This window comes from Ambystoma mexicanum, chromosome 10, assembly GCF_040938575.1.
Source record: "Ambystoma mexicanum isolate Mex_15411 chromosome 10, UKY_AmexF1_1, whole genome shotgun sequence".
NCBI classification, from domain to species: domain Eukaryota; kingdom Metazoa; phylum Chordata; class Amphibia; order Caudata; family Ambystomatidae; genus Ambystoma; species Ambystoma mexicanum.
In genome coordinates this window covers 723,252,387-723,273,218 of record NC_090932.1, presented here as the reverse complement: position 1 = coordinate 723,273,218, position 20,832 = coordinate 723,252,387, and the positions used below count along the sequence as shown (strand labels likewise).

At 44.3% G+C, this 20,832-nt stretch overlaps 1 protein-coding gene across 1 annotated transcript in view; it reads right to left on the bottom strand.

Moving 5' to 3' along the window:
• The window catches only part of LOC138491677 (mast cell carboxypeptidase A-like), a 209,035-nt gene that overhangs the window by 62,166 nt on the left and 126,037 nt on the right, over positions 1 to 20,832 (bottom strand). Inside the window, exon 8 of the mRNA XM_069618318.1 lies at positions 10,873 to 10,960. Within this exon, the coding sequence (XP_069474419.1) occupies positions 10,873 to 10,960 (88 nt within the window). The remainder of the gene's footprint in view (positions 1 to 10,872; positions 10,961 to 20,832) is intronic.

Genomic DNA, 20,832 nt, shown 5'->3' with positions numbered 1-20,832 from the left:
AAGCAGTAACGTGACTAAGTCGCACTTGATTGGCTCTCTTATCTGCATTTTTAGTTGCTTGAGTCGAGTATGCTCGTCCTTTTTGCATAGACTTGCATAATATCCTGGCACTTAAGGGGTTTAATTGCACTTGATTTTGATGCCTCATACCTGAGTCTCTTAACTTGTATTATACCTGAGTAGGGTGTCTTGTTGTAGGGAAAATGTCAATCAATTCCACTAAAAATCAGACTGTAACTTGAATGACCTTTACCCCCATATCGGAATCTTTGAAGTATCACGATGCAGGTGGGGTCTGAAATAACAGCAAAGTGAGGCATAACATTGGAGACTATATTGACCCAGTCGGTCGTTTTCTGACTTGTTATTGTATTTATATCTTTGTGATCCATGTGTTCTTTTGCGGTTGGCCTTCCACTTGCTGATGTGGAAGTATAAGATGCTGCAACTTGAAAGATAGCGTCCACTCTTTATGATGCCAGAGTTCCAACGCAGCGTTCAAGTCTTGCTTGACTTTCATTTTTACTAGCCATGCACATAGGGGATTCACCATTGGCACCACAAAACTATGCCAGCATAATCTGAGACATTAAGATGGTACAAAATGGGTACCGTTGCTGGGCAATATGTAGAACGATGTTCACCGGATTTAGCAAGGCACCAAAAAGGCAATAGTCAGTCTGATGCTGCTCAGACTGATGTGGTAGTCCCCAGGTTACAATGCCCTTGAATTATCACTCCCAAACAGAGCTACATTTGGTATTGTGATGTGTTTCACAAAAAACCTTTAACTATTACAATTTATTAGAAATTCCATAGACAATACACAACACATTCAGAGACCATATAAACCATTTTTATTTACACTTAATAACATTATCTTTTAAATGGCAACAACGTTCATTCAGCAATTCATTTAATTAAAAAATAATGTAACTATAGATGTTTAAACATTGATTTACGAGTAATTCCCTTTGACATATAGATTGAAAGCTGACAAGCTCTTCTGTAATCCAATGGGAGTGGAATTCATTATAGTAATTTAATCTGCAAAGGCCAGCCAACCAACCTGTAAATTACCCAGCCTACCAGTGAATGCTCATACCTCAACTAACATTCTTGACGGGTCAGATATATATAGGTTGAAGAGACAGGGGGCCAACACACAATCTTTCTGCAATCCATTGGATGTGCAAATAACTCTAGCAAGAGACCTGGTATCATTTAGGCAAATCTGAATCCTTGTATCAGAGTACAACAACAGGATGAGTTTTAATAGATCACCTGGAAATTCCCCAAGAGGCCAGTTCCCACCACAGGTTCTCTGTGACTACCCAGTAGAATGCTACTGAGAGGTCTACATGAGCAGCATATATGTGTGTCTCAAATGTCACCCAAAACCTGTACAAATGCATTTATATCTTTGCATAATCAATTGAACTGATTAGTACGCTCTGGTGTTTTTCTTCAACTTTTTGGTTTTTATCTCAATGGCAAACCAGGACATTCACTAAACGAAGTTGAATTCTGTTGTCTCCATAAAGGACTTTTTCATATATTTATGAAATATACTCACTTGGTAAAAAGTTGATCTCTGTTGTCTCCATGCATTTGTTTAAAGCATAGGATTCCATGTATTTGTTAAATGTACTCACGTTTGTGTTAAACGTACTCACGTTTGTGAATTAAAAGCTTGAAATATACTTTTGAACAAGACGTTTGTTGGTGTGACTTCACATTGCTCTATGTTTCTCATAACTACCTTGGGTAGATCCAAGTTAGAATAATCAGGATATCCCCTGTTGGATACCAAGTTAATTAGAATTGCAGCTCTTTAAATTAATTTTTTACAGCTTGTGAAATTCCTTGTGTGTAAATCAAATGTCACCCAAGCCCGACCTTGTAGTACCCTTAGTGTAAAACAATTTAGTAATTTACCTTTGCCTTTTCAAAACCTAATGTGATGCTTTCTAAGGTTTCCCAAACTAAGGTCTCCTTTTTCTAAATCATCCAATAATATAGAGGATAATATCTTACTTCTGGAATAGGCCCTTCTTGAAGACTGGGACAATCTAACATCCATGTCAAGAAGAAGGTAAAATAAAGGAGGAAGCAATTCTGCAAAATAGTTTAGTGAGAATCTCTGCCACGAATCAGGGTTTTACTTATAGATCAAGCTAGGTAAGCGATCAGAACCTGATTCTGCAGGAGCTTCCAGCTTTTTCATTTTTATACCTATGTCTTCAGCAGAGAATCCCCCCCCCCCCTCAACACCCTCCTAGTTGGTAAGAGAAAGAAATTGGATTTCCTAGGGCAGCAGTAGATTTGTCTTTTAAATTATTTAAACATTTCCAAAATTCATTTGTATTCTTATTACTCACAAAAGCCCTCATAAATTGCATATCCTAGAGCATTAGGTCATACATTTTGTATTTCACAAGTTTTTGTAGTTTTGATTCATTGTCCATTTCAAATTAATTACAAAGAAGTGTAACTTGTGGGAGATAAATCAGGGTGGGGTTTCAAGCCTTAAAATTATCTATTTCCTCAACATATGTCATGTGGATATGTAATCACCGTAGAATCTAATGACCTCTTACCAGATAGGCACCTTTCATAGACATTGGTGAAATCATTTCAATTGAAGTAACATGAATTATGAAGAATACCATCATAATGATTTGTTCCTACATTTCAACTGAACTTAGTGCTGGAAAATGATGACCATACCAGTCCATTGCTAGATCTCTGTAGCTAGAACTTAGTAAGACTCAAATCCCGATCTAACTTGGGTACATTGTGATTAAACTGGGCAATAAGACAAGAGTGACCACTCAGAACAGTAAGAATTAGCTTTAACTCTTTGTAGTGATTAAATATTTTGGGCTATCCAAATTAAACATCAATAGTAGAAGAGTGACTAGAATTATTCCAGGTATATTGTACATGATTATGACTCTTAACCTTACCATTCACCCCATAGATAGACTCTGGAGTTTTGTTTGATTCAAGTAGTAGTGACCTTTCCAGACATAGAAGTACTGTATTGGAACTCAGAACTTTCTGCTTAATTAGTAACTGGACAGTAACAATTCAGGTCCCGCGCTAGCACTATCCATTCACAACTGGTTTGTCCATACCAAGCAGAAAACAAGTTAGCCAATTCGAACATGATTACTTGTCCTTTTTGTTCTTGGGGTGCCAAAAAATGTTGACCAATGATAAATCTTCCAATTTACCCTAAAAAAATCCTTAAAATAGGGAAAGAATTATACGTTTCTTAAAAACTAAAGCAGCCCTTATAGGTCCAGGATATAATACTTAAATCTCTATTAAAGACAACATGGTCCCCTCTCAGCTTTAGCAAGTGAGCATAGCAGCCATGCACAGTCCTTTGACTGTCGTATGCGGACAAGGTTTTCCAAAATTCAATTTATGAGGGTTATTATCAAAGATGCATTTCAGGGGGGGGGGGCGCCTAAGTTGAGAGCTCTGGCACCATAATATCCTGTAATACTGGAAATCCTGTTTTACACCATTAAGTCACATTTTGAAGATGCTGTTGTGTAGTAGATGGATCCAGGCACCAGCGGTTCAATAATTGAGTAGAACCACTCTGTGGGAGCTGAGCTATGCACCGCCACAGGGAGAGGTGGAGGGAAGAGGAGGAGTGACTGATTGTCGGCTCCAAGCGCACTGGCATGTCTGACTACGCGCCCAGGCCAGGATTGCAGGCCGTGAACATCTGATTGGCAGGATGGTAACCTGGATGAAGGGCCGTTGCCCGTAACACCCCATTGCCAGCAAGCGCCAGCATTCAAACAAGGCGGAACAAGCTTGTAGAGCTTGACGCCAATGTCTGGCTGTTCACTTCGGGCACATGGTGAGGCACGCGAGGCTGGGGCTGCATAATACAGAGCACACGGGGGGATCAACAAGCTACACCCCACAACAATAACACGGGTGCAATAACATAGAGAGACATTATGCCCGGAGCAAACGAGTACATCCCACATTGCTAGACACCACCCGGCATTCCCACTTGAGAACGCTCGACCAATGAAACTGTAAAATGGGCAGAGGGCTACAATCCGCATCGGCATATTGTTGACATCATGCTATGCCGATCCACTGATTTGAGTCAACCATCCTTAACCCTATTATGTCATGTATGATAGCACTGGTGGACCAGATTAGCCTCATCAAGTAGACGGGCTGTCTGTTGTGCTCACCTGGCTCCCGGACACCACATGAACACAGACTGGTGTGCCTACACACAAACTCACACTGGCTGACCGTGCTTCCATTATACATACAATATCATGCCTTTGTCTGCCTTCTGGGAACTGGATCACAACTTAGACATCCTTAAAGAATAGTCAGTGATTTACAAAAATTTCAACAGTCAGAGTCCAGCACTCCAGCCCACAGCACAGATGCTACAACCACACCTACTCTGTTCAGACTGCGTTGAGGATTGTCCATACTCCCTGACTACCCATAACACGGTAGTCGCCTTTGGGGTAGAGCGTTACCAGTACACTGGGCAATCAACCCAATCACAGACCCCTGGTGTTAATCTCTGTCCATTTTTGGAGACCGGATATCTGGTCCACACAGCAGACAATACCCCAGAGCGCCAACAACAACTACAAAAACAGAGAACATGACGAAATGGACTGGAGGGAAACTGAAGGGGCCCATGGACTAATTCAACAATACTTCTGCCAAAGCCCAAGGACTGCAAATTCGGTAATCAATGACGAACAAGCCTCGACCTCCAACGATACCCATGACGATCATCTATTGGCAGTGATGCATAGTGGCTTTCTCGCCCATCATTGGCTTATTAAAATCCAAATTGGAGAAAGAAAGTGGCCGCATAAACGAGGCAGAAACCAGGAATGATGAAACAGAGGACAAGGTCAACAGACATGACCGCAACATAACACAACAGAAACTGGAGGTCAACAAAATCCGTAATACATGTGATGACCTGGAATCGCGCTGGAGACAAAATAATGTAAGTATAATCTGAATAACCGAGGCGGCATGCAAGGGCTCCATGGAATTCTTGGTGGAATGGGCTGGTTGAGTATTGCCTCTGATCCCTAAACCGGGGGCTCCCCCTGCATCATCATAGTGAGAATACTCAATTACCAAGAAAGGGATCTCATATTGCGAATGTCCAGGGAATAAGGCAAGCTCTGCTATGAGGCTCATGAAACTCATATCTACCCAGACCTTGCAGCCAATGTACAAGCTCTATGTAAATCATATGCCTCTTTCAAGAAGCTATTACAAATCAGACAAGTGCAGTACACCCTGATGTTCTGGGATACGCTAAGAATCCAACATGGGTATGGGCACATTCCTTTGAGAGCCCATCTGGGGCTATGACGTAGTTTGAAGCAGCAATCCCTCTCCTGGGGCGAGACTGCGATCAAAATCGCAGCCCTCGACCACATAACAATGAGCTGGATGCCAAAGTCGGCATGCATCAGCACTGATGCCGACCTAGATCCACCTGCCAAATATATATACACTGGTTGTGTAATACTAGTATATCTGGGACAGGCTGCTCACATGGCAACTGGCTGTACAGCAACAACCACTGGTAGCAGCGCACCCTAGGAAGTTTCCACAGTTTTTTTTGGGATGCATCGTCAAGTTGGGGCAGATGATGAGGGAGGGAGAGATGATGTACATCAAGTTGGGGTCAATGATGGATGTGGTTACCAAATGTTGGGAGTGTTGAATAATTATAAAGTTATCTTCATATGTTTTTAAAAAAGCGCAGATGTATTGCCAAAACAACACAGGAATACAACTCCTGTTAATTATACAAGCGAGACGTGTCCATTATATGAAGCAAATCTGATATTTTAGGTGACGAGATCCGCTTTTTATCATGGAATGTCCGTGGTCTGAACAACCCTATTAAGGCAAGAAAAGTACTAGCATATATAACCTGTCATGCACCTAAGGTAGTAATGCTACAGGAAACCCATGCCCAAGGCGCACGTAATAAGGAATTTGCGTCCAGGTGGGGGAACCAGTGGGGTTATACTGACTACTCAATACAGGCTAGAGGGGTGATGGCACTTATGCACCATTCATTGTGCTTTCAGGAAGATAGACGAAGCATAGACCTGCTAGGGGGGTATGTGATTTTATGGGGGAAGATCTCAGACGTGGATATACTATTAGTTAACACATATGGCTCCAATCTCGATGGCCCCAAATTCTATGGTCAGATAATGGAGATCCTGCTTGGGGGATGTCACTCTCCGATTATCTGGGTAGGCATCTTTAATACCATCCTGGACTGTGTTCTGGACCGATCAAGAGATACCCAACGTGACCTAACAAATACGGTTGCATGGTACGACAAATTATGTTGCAAATGGAATTGGTATATGTATGGAGAGATCGTAACCCTAACATGTGTGACTCATCGGTCTATGATGCACCCTCCAGGATCGACTTTTGGCTGGTCTACGTGGGGCTGATGCCGCAAGACCGAAAGTGCATGATACACCCTAGAACTGTCTCTCATCATTCACCAGTGTCATTATTGATAAAATTGGAAGGTCTCAAGAGGATAGCTCAGTGGCAATGTGCTCGCCTTGCAAGCATGACGATGCAGAGCAACACAGGTTCGATTCCCGGGTCCACATTTAGAAATCTCTGGGTATTCAGCACATTATAAATAACCTATAAAAAATACAACTAACCAATTAAAGTCCCTGGTGTTTCCTTGAGGTACTACGAGATAAGATTAAGGATCTCTTCCAGAGAAACTGGGGATATGTACCTCATTACTCCACTGTGTGGGAAACATTCAAGGTATGGCTGCGGGGAGAAATTATTTCAATGACTTTGGGTGGTCTGAAAGCAACGAGAAAAGAACTAGGAGTGGTGGAAATAGATTTGAGGCAACTTGAAAACGAATATAGCACCACACAGAACAAAGCTCTGCTAGGACCTATTAAAGCAAACGTATTAAAGTTCAGAGACCTGGCTGAAAGGGATGTCCAACTGATGAATCAACCCATCCAGGCACAGCAATACAGGGAGGCAAACAGACTGTGTTGCTTCCTAGCGGGCGTGATTCGGGCGGAAAACAGTACACAACACATCACTGGGATTAGATGTCATTCAGGCAACCTACTAACTACGCACAAAGAAATAAACAGCAAATTCCATCAATACTATGAAACACTATACGCCAATGCAGATGAATGTACTGACAGAGATTTATCGTGCTATCTGGAAGAGATTTTGCTACCATACCTCTCCCCTGAGACACAATCGATACTTAACCAGTCATTCACGCCTGAAGAAATAACAGAAGCAATAATGACTCTTTCATCTGGGAAAAGCCCCATGCCTGGACGGGATAGGAATCGAACTATATAAGGAACTCAGACTAATACTAGTACCTAAATTGCCATTGGTATGGCAGGAGTCCCTGCAGGCCGTCATCATGGTACTGTTAAAACCTAACAGACCGGCGTCTGAGATGGCCTCATGCAGACCATTGTCATTGATTAACACTGACACAAAAACCTTTGCCAAAATCTTATCCACCCGCCTCTTACCATACATGTCAACGTTGGTGCATTCGGACCACTTCAGATTCATCCCTGGGCACTCAACTGCACTTAACAAACGTAGACTGTTTGGTATCATATACCAAATAAACCCAAAGGCCAAGGCAGTAGTGGCCTCACTCGATGCAGAAAAAGCGTTCGACTTGGTTTCCTAGCAGTTTCTTTTCGCTGTCCTGTGCCATATGCAACTGGGGGCCATTTCATAGAATATATATATGGTTATTATACATCAAACCATCCGCCAGAGTCTGCACCAATGGCACGCTTTTGCCTGCCTTCTTTCTGAGATGAGGCAAAAGGCAGGGCTGCCCATTATCCCCACTGCTATTTCCACTGACAATCAAACTTCTTGCCCGAATAATGCGAGACAAACACGGACACAGGGGCCTTCAAATAGCGGGTCCGCCACAGTTTATATCCCTATATGCAGACAATACGCTTTTATATATATGCAATCGGGAACAAAATATAGCTCCAGTGATGCAGAAAATCCGTAGATTCACAACATATTCCGGATACCGAATCAATGAAGAAAAAATAATTATTCCCACTAACTGACGCTGCACAGATTCCGACAGACCCGCCGGGTTTCCGTTGGGTTTCACATAAACTTTAATACCTGGGCATACTGATCTCCCATACATACTGTTCTCTACTCACCGACAATCATGAAATATATTTAGACACACTGGCAAACAAGTTACAATTATGGGCAAAGCTCCCTATGTCATTATATGGCAGGCTCTCATTACCTAAAATAGTGGTGGTCCCCAAATTGCTATATTATTTCTGCAATATCCCAGTGTGGCTGGGACGAGCATTCTTTAATAAACTCTGATCGCTAGAAATTCAATATATATGGGGTACGAGAGCTCCACGAATGAAATGGGAGAGGATGACGGAACCGTTCGAACAAGGTGGCCTAGCGGCGCCAGACTTTGAGCTCTATAATTTGGTATCACAAGCACAATTCGCAGGCCATTGGTACTTCAGCAATGATACTTCAATACACCAAAGCCCTAGAATCATACAGTGCTTCACCTACAAATTTAAAATCGATCATTCTAGCTGATCAACATGGAGATGCATGCTCATTCGACCCAGTCTGCACAACAGTGAACACCTGGTCAAGACTGTTTATGAGATTAGGCGTACTGTCACCATACTGCTGACTGGTTCCATTATGGAACTGCCCAGGGTTACACCCGACATATGACAAGGACATTAAAAATATGTGGGATGTTGAGGGAGAGATGACTCTACAGGACTTGTTCCCAGGCGGGACATTCATTACACTTGAAGAATTTGTGGCTAAACTGGGCAACAACCCAATCAGATAATTCCAATATATCAGAATGTGGTCAGCGGTCCGCCGCCGGTGGCCCTCGTTAACCCAGGAACCAGATATCTGCGATCCAATGGAAATGTTAGTACACAACGGAGATTCTAGGAGACTTGTGTGCAGACTATATAAAGCATGCCAAGTTAGTCAAGGATCTACTAGCGGATCCAAAGTGAAATGGGAAAAATGTCTCAGCGCAACAATACAAGATGAGCAATGGCAACGCTGGTGTCGCTTGACAAAAGATGTTTTCCTCAATGTAAAGTTCAGACTCATACAATTTAAAAGATTGAATCATCTATCCTACACCCCTGCACATGTCTCCAGATTTGCACCAAATGGCAGCAACGATTGCATGAAGTGCGGTGCGACTGATGCAGATTCCCTTCATTTGTATTGAAACTGCCCGCGGATCACCCGATTTTGGCAATAACTGGAAGATGCCCCATTTGACATTACTGAAATACCAGCTACACTCTCGCCCGCCAAATATCTGTTGGGAGAATTTGGGAAAGTAACAATAAAGATCTGTAGACTCTTTAATTTGGGTTGTTTAATTGCCAAACAATGTATTCTGAAATATTGGAAATCTAGCACGACCCCCAATGACTTCCCGAATGGCTTAAAGAATGAACTTATGTTAATGAGAGGGAGGAAGGCTATATTTCAAGGATTGTGCCTCGATGCAGACCAAAGCACATATGGGGCACGTTTCAAGATTATTTGTTGAGGATAAATGAAGTACAGTAAAATATGTGACAATTTAAACTAATTTATATAATGTAATTTAACTTCTGACACTGCTGTAGAAAAATGATACTTACTTGATGTAATATTGTAATTTACTCGTCTATGAAACACGTGTTGAAGGTAATATGTCTGCCACTATGTTAAATAACGGTTTTTATTTTTAAAAAAGGTGCATTTCAGAGCTTTTATTCTATCACCATTATTGCTTGGGCCAATTGAGGTAATAATGGTCCAATCCTGGGCATGCTTCTTTATCCCAATTTTCTGTTTATCCACTCGTTGCATCATAAAATGAAACACATCACAACCCAGAGATGAAAAAAAAGTTTCCTCCTTAGCGAGAATTATATTAACAATTACACTGGATTGAACATGCTGAATAACCAATTTAGTGTGAGTGTCCATCACAAATTGTGTATCGTTATAATGCAGGTTCTGCAAAGAGGGTATTCTTGCCTATAAATAAAACAAACAAGAATGATTAAGGACCACATCCTTTGAGTCATTCAACATACTTCCTACTCACAATGAAAATGTCCTAGAGGTCTGACTGTCCAATGTTAGATGAGTTTTGGTATATGACAGATTAGGACCCTTTTCCCCTCGAATCAAAATGCTGGTTGAGGACAGCAGATAAGCTCTAAAACAGGGACTTTGTATCATTACATTGCTCTTTGTTGGCCACCTGATGTTGTCCAACAAGATCTCCCGAAACAAATTCATCCTCACATGCAAGACCTTGATTCTCCAGAGGTTCCACCTCAGATGTAGGTAAAGGATAACCTAAAGCAAAGCCCCGACAGATGGAAGAAGTACTCTTGGTCAAAAAAGGATAGTATACCGTTTTTTAATTTCGAAGACTTGGCCCAACACTCCCTCTTTCCACTTATCATCAAACCACACACAAACTCATGTGTGTATGCAACCATTCACCCATTGATACATCCAAACATGGCACAAACAAGAAACGTACACATCAATAAATAAGCAAACACTATAATCTATGGAAAAGAAAGACCTATTGCCTTTTGACAATATTTTTCAAGGCAACGCAATTCGGTGGCATGATTTACTAGTATATGTGAATAAGGAAGAATTGTGAGATAACAATGTATGCATTATAAAGACTTCTACTTTTACAATCTACAAGCCAATAAAACTTACCCCATCCCTTAGCAAAGTTTCTGTTGAGGTCAGTCCCAATGCAGGTAGAATTGGGATTTTCAGAGCGATTCTTTCTCCACATGCGATCCTATACAATAAAATATATTTTAAAAAATGGTTACATTTTGGAAGTGTTGACACCTGAGTGGTACCTTGCAATCCAATGCAAGATCTAGAAAAGCAGGCTTATTGAGTGAGCATGTGCAGAGCGAAGGTCCCGGCTATGGTGGCAGGATGCGGCTTGGCAAGTTGATGAACTGTGGCCACAATCAATCATCATGGAGAAGGTGGGTTGACAAACCTGTTGAGTAGAGGTGCCTGTGGTTGGTTTTAACCATTAAATATGACCATTGCTTTCTTACTTCTTGGTTTTTGAAAGAATTGAGCAACTCTTGATTTGTTGTCATCAGTGAAGGTTTAATGTTGTTAAAAGAATAAACCAGAAGGCCTAGCAGAATGGTTAAAACCAACCACCAGCGCCTCTACTCAACAAGGTTTGTCAACCCTCCTTCTCCATAAACATTCATTGGGAATCTTGGAGTTTTGGTTCCCAGACAAACCATGTGTTAGGCTGCAGCATATACTACAGCAACAAATCAACCACCAGTTAGCTCAGGGGTCCTCCCGTCCTCCAAACTCCAACCAACCCTATCCACAGCCAATCATCGCCACGTATTTAAGCTCCTCCATTAGCTTGAGCAGGCGTTAGAAGCTGTTCAATCTACAGAGAGCACAATAGACTATACATATATCTACTGAGGAAAGGCCTTCGGAACTATCTTCTTGGGAAATGCCTTTGCTATTAGTCATTTCATCTTATCGTTCTGGGAAGTTAGCCCAGATTTTACCGAAAGCAGGCTCATCCTTTCTTGGAGCCAAAGGATCATGTATTAATGGGGATCAGGTAACAGAGGGTGCATTCATGGATCAATAGCTCAATCAGCAACAAGAGATCATTAGCAGTAGTAAAAGGAGCTAAGCTTCACTGGGGGAAATATCGCATGGTGTGGTCCAGGAGCAGTTTTAGATGGCAAGCAAATATTAGCATAACATCACTGGGTGCAGTCAGTAGGGCATACATCAATGGACAGCAGGGTGCTGCAGGGTGCAACCATTGATATATCATCCAAGAAAAACAACACATTATGGGCAGCAATCATGACACGGTCCAGGGTCAAAACACTGTTCAGTAGCATATTATCATAGGGTGTTTTGAAAGGGGGAAACCTTAATGGGGAGCTACTCAATAATAATAGATTTCATATATAGTGCTACACACCCACAGGTCTCAGGGTGCTTAAATAACAGAAGTCATTGTTATCCCACAGAGCGTTACTCAATGTATTGACCTCAGAAGGATGAAAGGTTCAGTTGACTCTGCCAGGATTTGAACCTGCCACAGCAGGCTGCATTGAGACATCAAGGGCAAGCACGTAGCTCACTGTGCCATCTGACCAGCTTAAGATCATGCACAAGCAAAGGACCGCAAGGTGAAAACCTGGGAGGTCAACAACAGTGAAGGACAAATATCACCAGTCGCAGTTTAGGGATCATAATATTTGGATGCAAAATGTTTTTGTTTTTCGCTTTGTTGGATGCAGGGTGTGGGGTAAGTGGAGAAGTTATTGATGAAAATGATTTCTTACAGTTAAGTAAATAGTCGGGTGTCTGGAAGATGAGGTGGTCCTGAAGCATCAAACTCCCTTTATTTATTTATTTTTTTGAGTATTTATAATGCGCTGATACAGCAAAAGGTGTTCCAAGGTGCAACAAGACACATGCAGAGGGTGTGGGGCTAGGGGGAACAGATGACAACAACAAAAATGGTCCTACTAGGCCTTGTGACATGCAAGTGCAGAACAGGACGTGCGGGGGAGTGGGGAGGAGGTGGGAAGTGCCAGTCAGAGTGCAAAAAGCTAGTGCTAAGGAGGGTAAGGAAGTGCAGGTCAGAGTGGAGAATGCGTAAGTGCTGGGTGGGGAGAGGAGGAAGGGGGAAGAGGGCCCCTGGGCTAGACGAATGCTAAGGGGTGGCCAGGTGGACAAGTGCTAGGGGAAAGCAGAAGTGCAGGGAGTGAAGGTCCACAAGCAAATGCTAGAATGGGGCTGAAGGGCACAAGGTGGTGCAGGCCCAGTCATGCTAGTGCAGAGGAGGGAACCCGGGTCAAGTGCAGGTTAATGGGTGGGGGCTAAGGGGAGAGAAGTGCTGGGGTAGACTCGGTGAGGAGGGCCTGTGCTCTGTATGAATCAGAGGGCACCAGACAGCCAGTCACAATGCATCAGAGGGGGGGGCATTAGCAGGGGAGGGGAGAGGGAAGGAGGGAAGAAGAGAAAAGGAGGGTCTTGAGAAGCTTCCAGAACAGAAGGAGTTCTGGCTCAAGTCTCAGAGGGGAAGGGAGACCATTCCAGAGGGAGGCTCCTACGGAAGAGAGAGATCTACCCGCCACTCTCGGCTTGGAAAAGCATCTGATCTGCAGAGAATTGGAGCTAGAAGACTGAAGGGCTCTAGCAGGGGGCTATTTAGGGAGAGAGAGTTCAATGTACAAAGGCCCCCAGCCCCAGAAAGCCTTATGGATGATGCAGATGGTCTCAAACTTGATCCTCGCAGCAACCGGGAGGCAGTGGAGAGATTTTAGGGTTGGAGAGATGTGTTCCCTGGGCTTAAGTCCAAGGATAAGTGTTGCAGTCTTATTTTGGATTAGTTGAAGGGGGCGAAGGGATGAATTAGGCAGATTGACAAAGAGGCTGTTGCAGTATTTCAGCCTGAAGAGGACCAGAGCTCTGGAGACATTGAGTTTCTGGGGGAAGGTGAGGAAAGGGAGAAGTCCTCTAAGGAGGTGCATCTGAAAGTGGGCCTTCTTGACAAGGTCCGTGATGTGAGGAGAGAAGGAGAGAGAGGAGTTGAAGATGACACCAATGTTTTTTGCCACATAGGAGGATGAGGGGAGGGAGCCATGGAGGGCACCCATAGAGTAGGAGGGAACGAGGGAGGTGGCGTCTCAATGAGAAATATCTCAGTCTTGCTGGCATTAAGTCAGAGATCGTTAGCAATGCACAATGCCTGAATAGGAGACAGAGAGCCAGGAATGAGAGTGGAAGAAGAGGTGGCACTGGTGGAAAGCTTGAAGGAGAGCCGCATGTCATCCGTATAACACTGGAAGTTAGGAGAGAAGGCAGAGATCAAATGGGCTAGAGGGGCAAGGTAGTTGTTGAAGAGCCACGGCAACAGGATAGAGCCCTGAGGGACACCGCAGATGGAGAGTGTGATGGGGAGAGAAAAGGGCCCAGTTGAACCTGGAAGGTCGGTCAGAGAGGAAGGAGGTCAACCAACCCAGAGCCAGGCCCATTATGCAAAGGGTATAACAGAGCCTATTTATGAGGGTGGCATGATTGACCATATCAACGGTAGAGGACAGGTCAAGAATGATGAGAATGGAAGGAGAGTTGGAATCGCGATTAGAGAGCAAGTCTTTACGGATGTTCAGGAGTGGAGTCAACCAACAGATTCAGTGTGGTGGATATGCTGGGTGATGGCAAGCTTCTCCAAGAGTTTGCCCAGGAAGGGGGTAATGAAGATAAGGGTCGCAGTTTGCCAGACAGGAGGGTCAGCAGAAGGCTTTCTGAGGAGAGGGTGCACAAGGGAGTACTTGAGGAGTAGGAGGAAGGAGCTTGTGGCAAAGGAGTGATTGCAGAAATCAGTGATGGAGCAAAGTTGGCAATGTTCTTTGGGAGTGAGCTCCAGAGATTTGCAGTCATGTTGGTGAAAGTGGATTCTCTGGGCTTCCTCCTCATGCAGTTTGTAATTCTTAGCAGAATTTATAGTATTTGGGATGGAAAAGGTGGAGAAAAACAGAGTTTATTTCAAATTATAATGGAAATGTGGAAAAAAAACAAATGTATGAGAGGCAGCCAAGCTAACCATTAAATCCGAGGCATATGAAGAGATTAGTGAATTAGTTGTCTGATATTCCATGGTTTAAGTTGGGGTGGGTGAGGAGAAACTGGATGGAAGCGATTGAGTGCTGTTTGATCAAAGACAAATGTACTCTTCTAAGTGCCTGTATACAAACTAATTTTTGTGGAGGGTGGAATGAATTTAGTGGAAATAATTAACATTTTTTTTTAGTGATGAGCTAGTGTAAAGGTTTTTTTTAAATGAGGAGCAGATTAGGGTCAGTGTTTGCAGGAATTGTGGACCGAAGTATGGATTCATCCAAAAATTGGGACAAACACTCAATCTCCATATGCATATTGGCTTCAGGCAATGGACCACCAAGTCCATATCATACCACAGACTGGAGGCCAAATATTATTCTGCCCATTTACGGTAGCATTTCACAGACCACTGTGGTGATTATTTGCTCAAGCAAAGAGTAGAGAATGTATATGGTTATTGGTGACAAACCCTAGGCTCCCTGAAGATGATTATTTGTTGGAAGTAACATTCAATTTATCATAGAGTGCAGGTATTTGTGTATTTGAGTATTTTGTGTTGTTGTTGTATATGGTTTATAAACAAACCTTTATAAACATATATAGTAAAAACATACATTAAACATGATCAGTAGATTAACCAAATCGTGAAGAAAAGAAAAACATTAACTCCGTAAAACAAGCAAGTGATCCATAGTTATTACATTCAACATATTTAGAAAAGAAAAGGGAAAAGAGCATTAAATTTGTTTAAACTTTATAACTACTCTACAACACTCACTTGACTACCTATATGCTCCATCAGGCATAACCTCTGCATCTGCATATTGATTCTTATCAAGTGCTAGACCCCTTTGGACATCCTTTCTGATGTACTGCGATCACTTTAGTATCTAATTGTTCATGTAATTTACATTGTATCTATGCTGATGTATCTCTTGTTCTTATTGTTGCTTATGCATTTCATGTACCCATGTAACTAAGCTGAACGTATCCTTGTATCCTGCACCGTGATGCTCCTGTGTCTGGTGCCATTATAAATAAATAAACTAAACTAAACTAAACAAATTGATACTTTTAATAAAAGCGGATATCACCAAACCGTCCTGGGCATGCTGAATATTTAGACATTGATGCCATACAATTTCATCAGACCAGATAGAGTTAAACACTGGTAGTCTCCTCAAAAATTTCAACCTGAGGTGGCTTGGGCTTTTACAGTGTAGAATCAGGTGCTTAATAGTTTCCACAGTAAAATTACAGAATCTACAGTTGGTATTCTGTTCAGAGATTATCTTTCTCCTAAATTGGATTTCTCTAGTCGGGAGCAAATTCCAAAATAGTCCCATAAGCATATCTCTATAGTATCAATTTGGGAACATGATAAAAATTGGTGAAAGCATCCCTCTTTTTTATGATCATGTATGAGGTGGTTCATTGAAAGGTAAGAGTGGAATAAATTAACCGTCGCAATCCAATCCAGATCAAGCAGCTATTTTTTTACTTTGTTTGTGTTCCTCAATAGACTTTCAATATTGGTCGAGATACTAGCTAGAATTGCTTCAGAGCTTTTACCAAATTTGGTAATATAGTTTGCTGGTTCAGTATTGGTCACACTCTTAAGAGCAGGCCCCATAACCTAATATATTGTACGCGGTACTGGTGCATTTAGTTTTGCATATTGTCACGCCCTCTCACGCAACCCATCTCTCACTTCTCCCCTCACACCTGTCTCCTTCATCAGGCGCTTCTCGCCGTCGTATTTCCCATTCACACCAGCGGGGGAAACACGGCAGGCGGAATACCATGTTGGGCGGACCTGCCTCTTTTCGCCCTTTTCCGCGTTGGCGGTTGCCATGGCGCCTCCAGCACAGCCGGCAACGCCAGGATACCAGGACGTACCGACAGCCCCAATCGCTGGCCACGTTGCGCTCCACACGACGTGCGCGAGCAGTCACGTGATACCGCTCGCCTCTTCAAAAGAAGCCGGCAAACAAGACTCTTTGCTTCACAGCTACTTCTACGGAGGACTGCCAGGCGTTACCTTTGCTTCTTGTTTTCTCTCCTTGCTTCGACCTCGGAACGTTTTTTGGAACTGCTCTTGGATTACCCTTGGACTCTGGCATGCTCTCGGATTTCCCGGACATCTGACATCTATTTGTACTCTGGACTTGCTTTTGGATTGCCCCTTCTGTTTTGCAACCCTCAGATTGCTTCACGCTTTGCCACGGATCCAGTCTTGCTCCACCAGGTGCTTTCAGGAGTGTTAACTACATCATTCCAGCCTGCTGTGGGTTCCCCTGCATAGGTTCCTTACCTACACTCCACCCCTGTTAGGTAAGCTGGTGTCACTGCATCTTGTTTACTCCTTCTGTCCATTGCCAATTGCCTTTTTGAGTGTTTTCCTTGATTATAACCCTTTGCCTTACAGTACTCAGGGGTCCTTCCGGCGTTCCCGATACCAGGCTGACGACAACACTCCCACCTGTGGCCTCAAAGATAGCTTGGGCAGTAATTTACTTTCTGCTCGAGCGGTACTTGGGGACGGAGGCATTACATAACTGCACGACCATCAAGTCGGACCCATCAAGTTAGAACAGACTGTGAAGCCTTATGGTCGTCCAGTTATGGATGTTTCTGCCGGGGACCCTGTGACCGCTTTAATGCAAGCAGTGACATTGCTTAGGACAGATATGGCAGCTGCTACCACTGCCCTCCGCACTGACCTGGCATCTGCCACCACTGCACTGAACCACCGTCTTGACGCCATGCAAAGCACACGACATCCATTACCTGTTGACGCCGAGTTCGGCGATGCTGCCCCATCCCAAAATCCGATTCCCGTCACACCACCCATTCCGCCAACCCCGTCTGTGGTGGTTCAGACCCCATTTCCTCTAGCAGCCCCTGAGAGGTATCAGGGGGATCCCTTGAAATATCGCACCTTCATAAATCAGTGCAAACTGCATTTCTTATGCCGACCCCAGGCCTTCTCTGATCCTGTCTCTAAGGCGGCTTTTCTTTTATCCCATTTGTCGGGTGTGGCAGCCACATGGGCTAATCCATTGTTGGAGAGCAACCACCCTGCTCTGTATGATTTTGAGTTATTGACCCAAGAAATGGCCAAGGTTTTTGACACTAGATATAAAGCCCAATCCAGAGACATGGAACTCTTAGATCTTACTCAAGGCCGATCCACTCTCATTGAATATATCACCAAGTTCAACCAACTCGCTACTGAGACTTCATGGCCAGAGAACAAGAAAGCAGTGGTCTATTATAGGGGATTGTGGGTCCATGAAGGACGCTTTATCTGTGGTGCCTTCTCTTCCCTCACTATATATCGATCTAGTCGATTTGACCTTGCAAATTGACGCCAGACGGGCAGAACGTAAGGGGGTAGCAGGGTTATCCCAGACCACGCCTTCATCCTCATCTGGCACCCTACCTGAACCCATGCAGATCGGCGGGGTACGCAGTCCTAATACTCATGCCGAACGAGAGTGCAGAAGGGCGGACAACGCTTGCTTCTACTGCGGTCTCAACGGACACTTTGTAAAGGAGTGTCCCCGCCGGCCAAGGAACAAAGCTCCGGGTTTTCCGAAGACTCGCCCTTGAGATCAGGGGTTGGGGCGAGTCCTATACAAAATACCTCTGATCCAGCTTTTGGTCCCGTCCGACCTGTGGTGGTACAGGCTACCTTAAACCCAGCCGCAGGGGTCTCCCATGCAGTACAAATAGTGATCGACTCTGGAGCAACAGGCTGCTTCATTGATATAGCTCTAGCCAGTTCGCTAAACTTACCTCTGATAAAAAAGAAACACCCCGAACCGGTTCATGCAGTAGACGGGACGTCCCTAGCCTCTGGACCAATCTTACAACAGACAGCCCCTATGGAATTAGTCATACAGGAAGTCCATAGAGAGACCATGTCATTTGATCTCATAGCCACGCCTCAGTTCGGTGTTATCCTGGGCATTCCTTGGCTAAAGAGGCACAACCCCCTGATAAACTGGGGCACGGGTCAGGTGTCCTTTGAATCAGAAACGTGCCAATATTACTGTCTGCTTGAGACACCTCGGGTTTCTAGTCCCGCAGACATTCTCGGGGTAGTCGCTTCTTTAACCATAGAAGATGGATCCGACGCCCAGGACACTCACATGATAGGGGCGGTCATGTACAACATACCTCCTGAATATTCTGAATTTCGGGCTGTGTTTGACAAAGGCTCTGCGGAAGGTCTTCCTCCGCATCGATCCTACGATTGCCCCATTGATTTAGTCCCAGACGCCCCCATCCCAAAGGGGCGGATCTACTCCCTAACCCAGACAGAAGAACGAGTCCTGCAAGAATACATACAGCAGGCCCTGCGTCTGGGTCACATTCGCCCATCGACATCCCCAGCTGCAAGTCCTATCTTCTTTGTGCCAAAGAAGGAAGGGGATCTCCGTCCTTGCATTGATTACAGGCGTTTGAACGCCATCACGGTAAAAAACCGCTATCCTATACCTCTCATTACCCCGTTGTTAGACAAACTCACTCATGCCACAATCTACACTAAACTGGATCTGCGGGGAGAATACAATCTCATACGCATGCGAGAGGGAGACGAATGGAAGACGGCCTTCTGCTCACGTCAAGGGTTGTTTGAGTATACAGTTATGCCGTTTGGCCTCTGTAATGCTCCTGCTACGTTTCAGCGCTTCATGGATGACATATGTTGCGATATCCTGAACGCTTACGTAGTAGTGTACTTGGATGACATATTGGTTTTCTCTTCCTCCCTTGACGAACACATCACGCATGTCAAGGAAGTGTTGTTGCGTCTTTAAACCAACACACTATTTGCTAAACCCGAGAAGTGCATTTTCCACACCAGTCAGGTTGAGTTCTTGGGGTTCCATATCTCTCCTGGGGGTCTCTCTATGAATCAGTCCAAAGTCCGGGCAATTAACGAATGGCCAATTCCGACCACGCTCAAGCAACTGCAATCATTTTTGGGTTTCGCCAACTTTTACTGACGATTCATAGCTGGGTTCTCCTCTATTGTAGCACCACTCACTGCGCTCACTAGCCCTTCAGTCCCCTATGTCTGGTCCGTGAAACAACAAAACGCCTTTGACTCCCTGAAAACTATGTTCACCACTGCCCCGGTGTTACAACATCCTGACCCTGAACTCCCGTTTGTCCTCGAGGCAGACGCATCCTCTTATGCACTAGGAGCTGTACTGTCCCAACCATGTCCTACCACTGGTCGTTTGCATCCGGTTGCATTTCACTCTCGTAAGTTCACGGCAAGCGAATTGCACTACACAGTCACAGAAAAAGAACTATTGGCCATTAAGGACGCCCTACAGACCTGGAGACACCACCTCCTGGGCGCAAAACACCAGACGGTGGTGTTCTCCGATCATAAGAATCTCCAAGACCTTGCCTCCCTGAAATGTACAAACAGCCGACAAGTACGTTGGCATCTCTTCTTTGCCGCGTTCGACTTCGTGGTCAAACATAGACCTGGTGTCGGGCATGGGAAAGCAGCAGACGCTTTGTCTCGTTCCCCTGGGGGGGAGGTTCTCCCATCCTTCCCTGAAACCTTGTTGAGTGAGACTCATGTAGTTTGTGTCTGCACACCATCACCTTCCTTACAGTCCGCCATACGACAGTGGGTCTCCCGCTATCCACAGTCACTAACAGAATGGGATCCGGTCATGCAGGATGGGCTGCCCTTTGTACACGGGAAGCTCTTCCTTCCCACAAGCGAGACCAGGAACCTGGCGTTGGAGTGGTCTCATGATGCTGCCATTAATGGTCACCCCGGGCAGCATCGTACTTTGGAATTACTCAAACGCTGGTGTTGGTGGCCGACTATGAAACGCGACGTACAAAATTACGTCAACACCTGCTCAGTCTGTGCCCAGGGCAAGTCACGCAGGGGCCGACCTTTGGGTCTTCTTCTTCCTCTCCCGGTTCCTCCACGTCCTTGGCATACGGTCTCAATGGACCTGATTACCGACCTGCCACGTACACAGG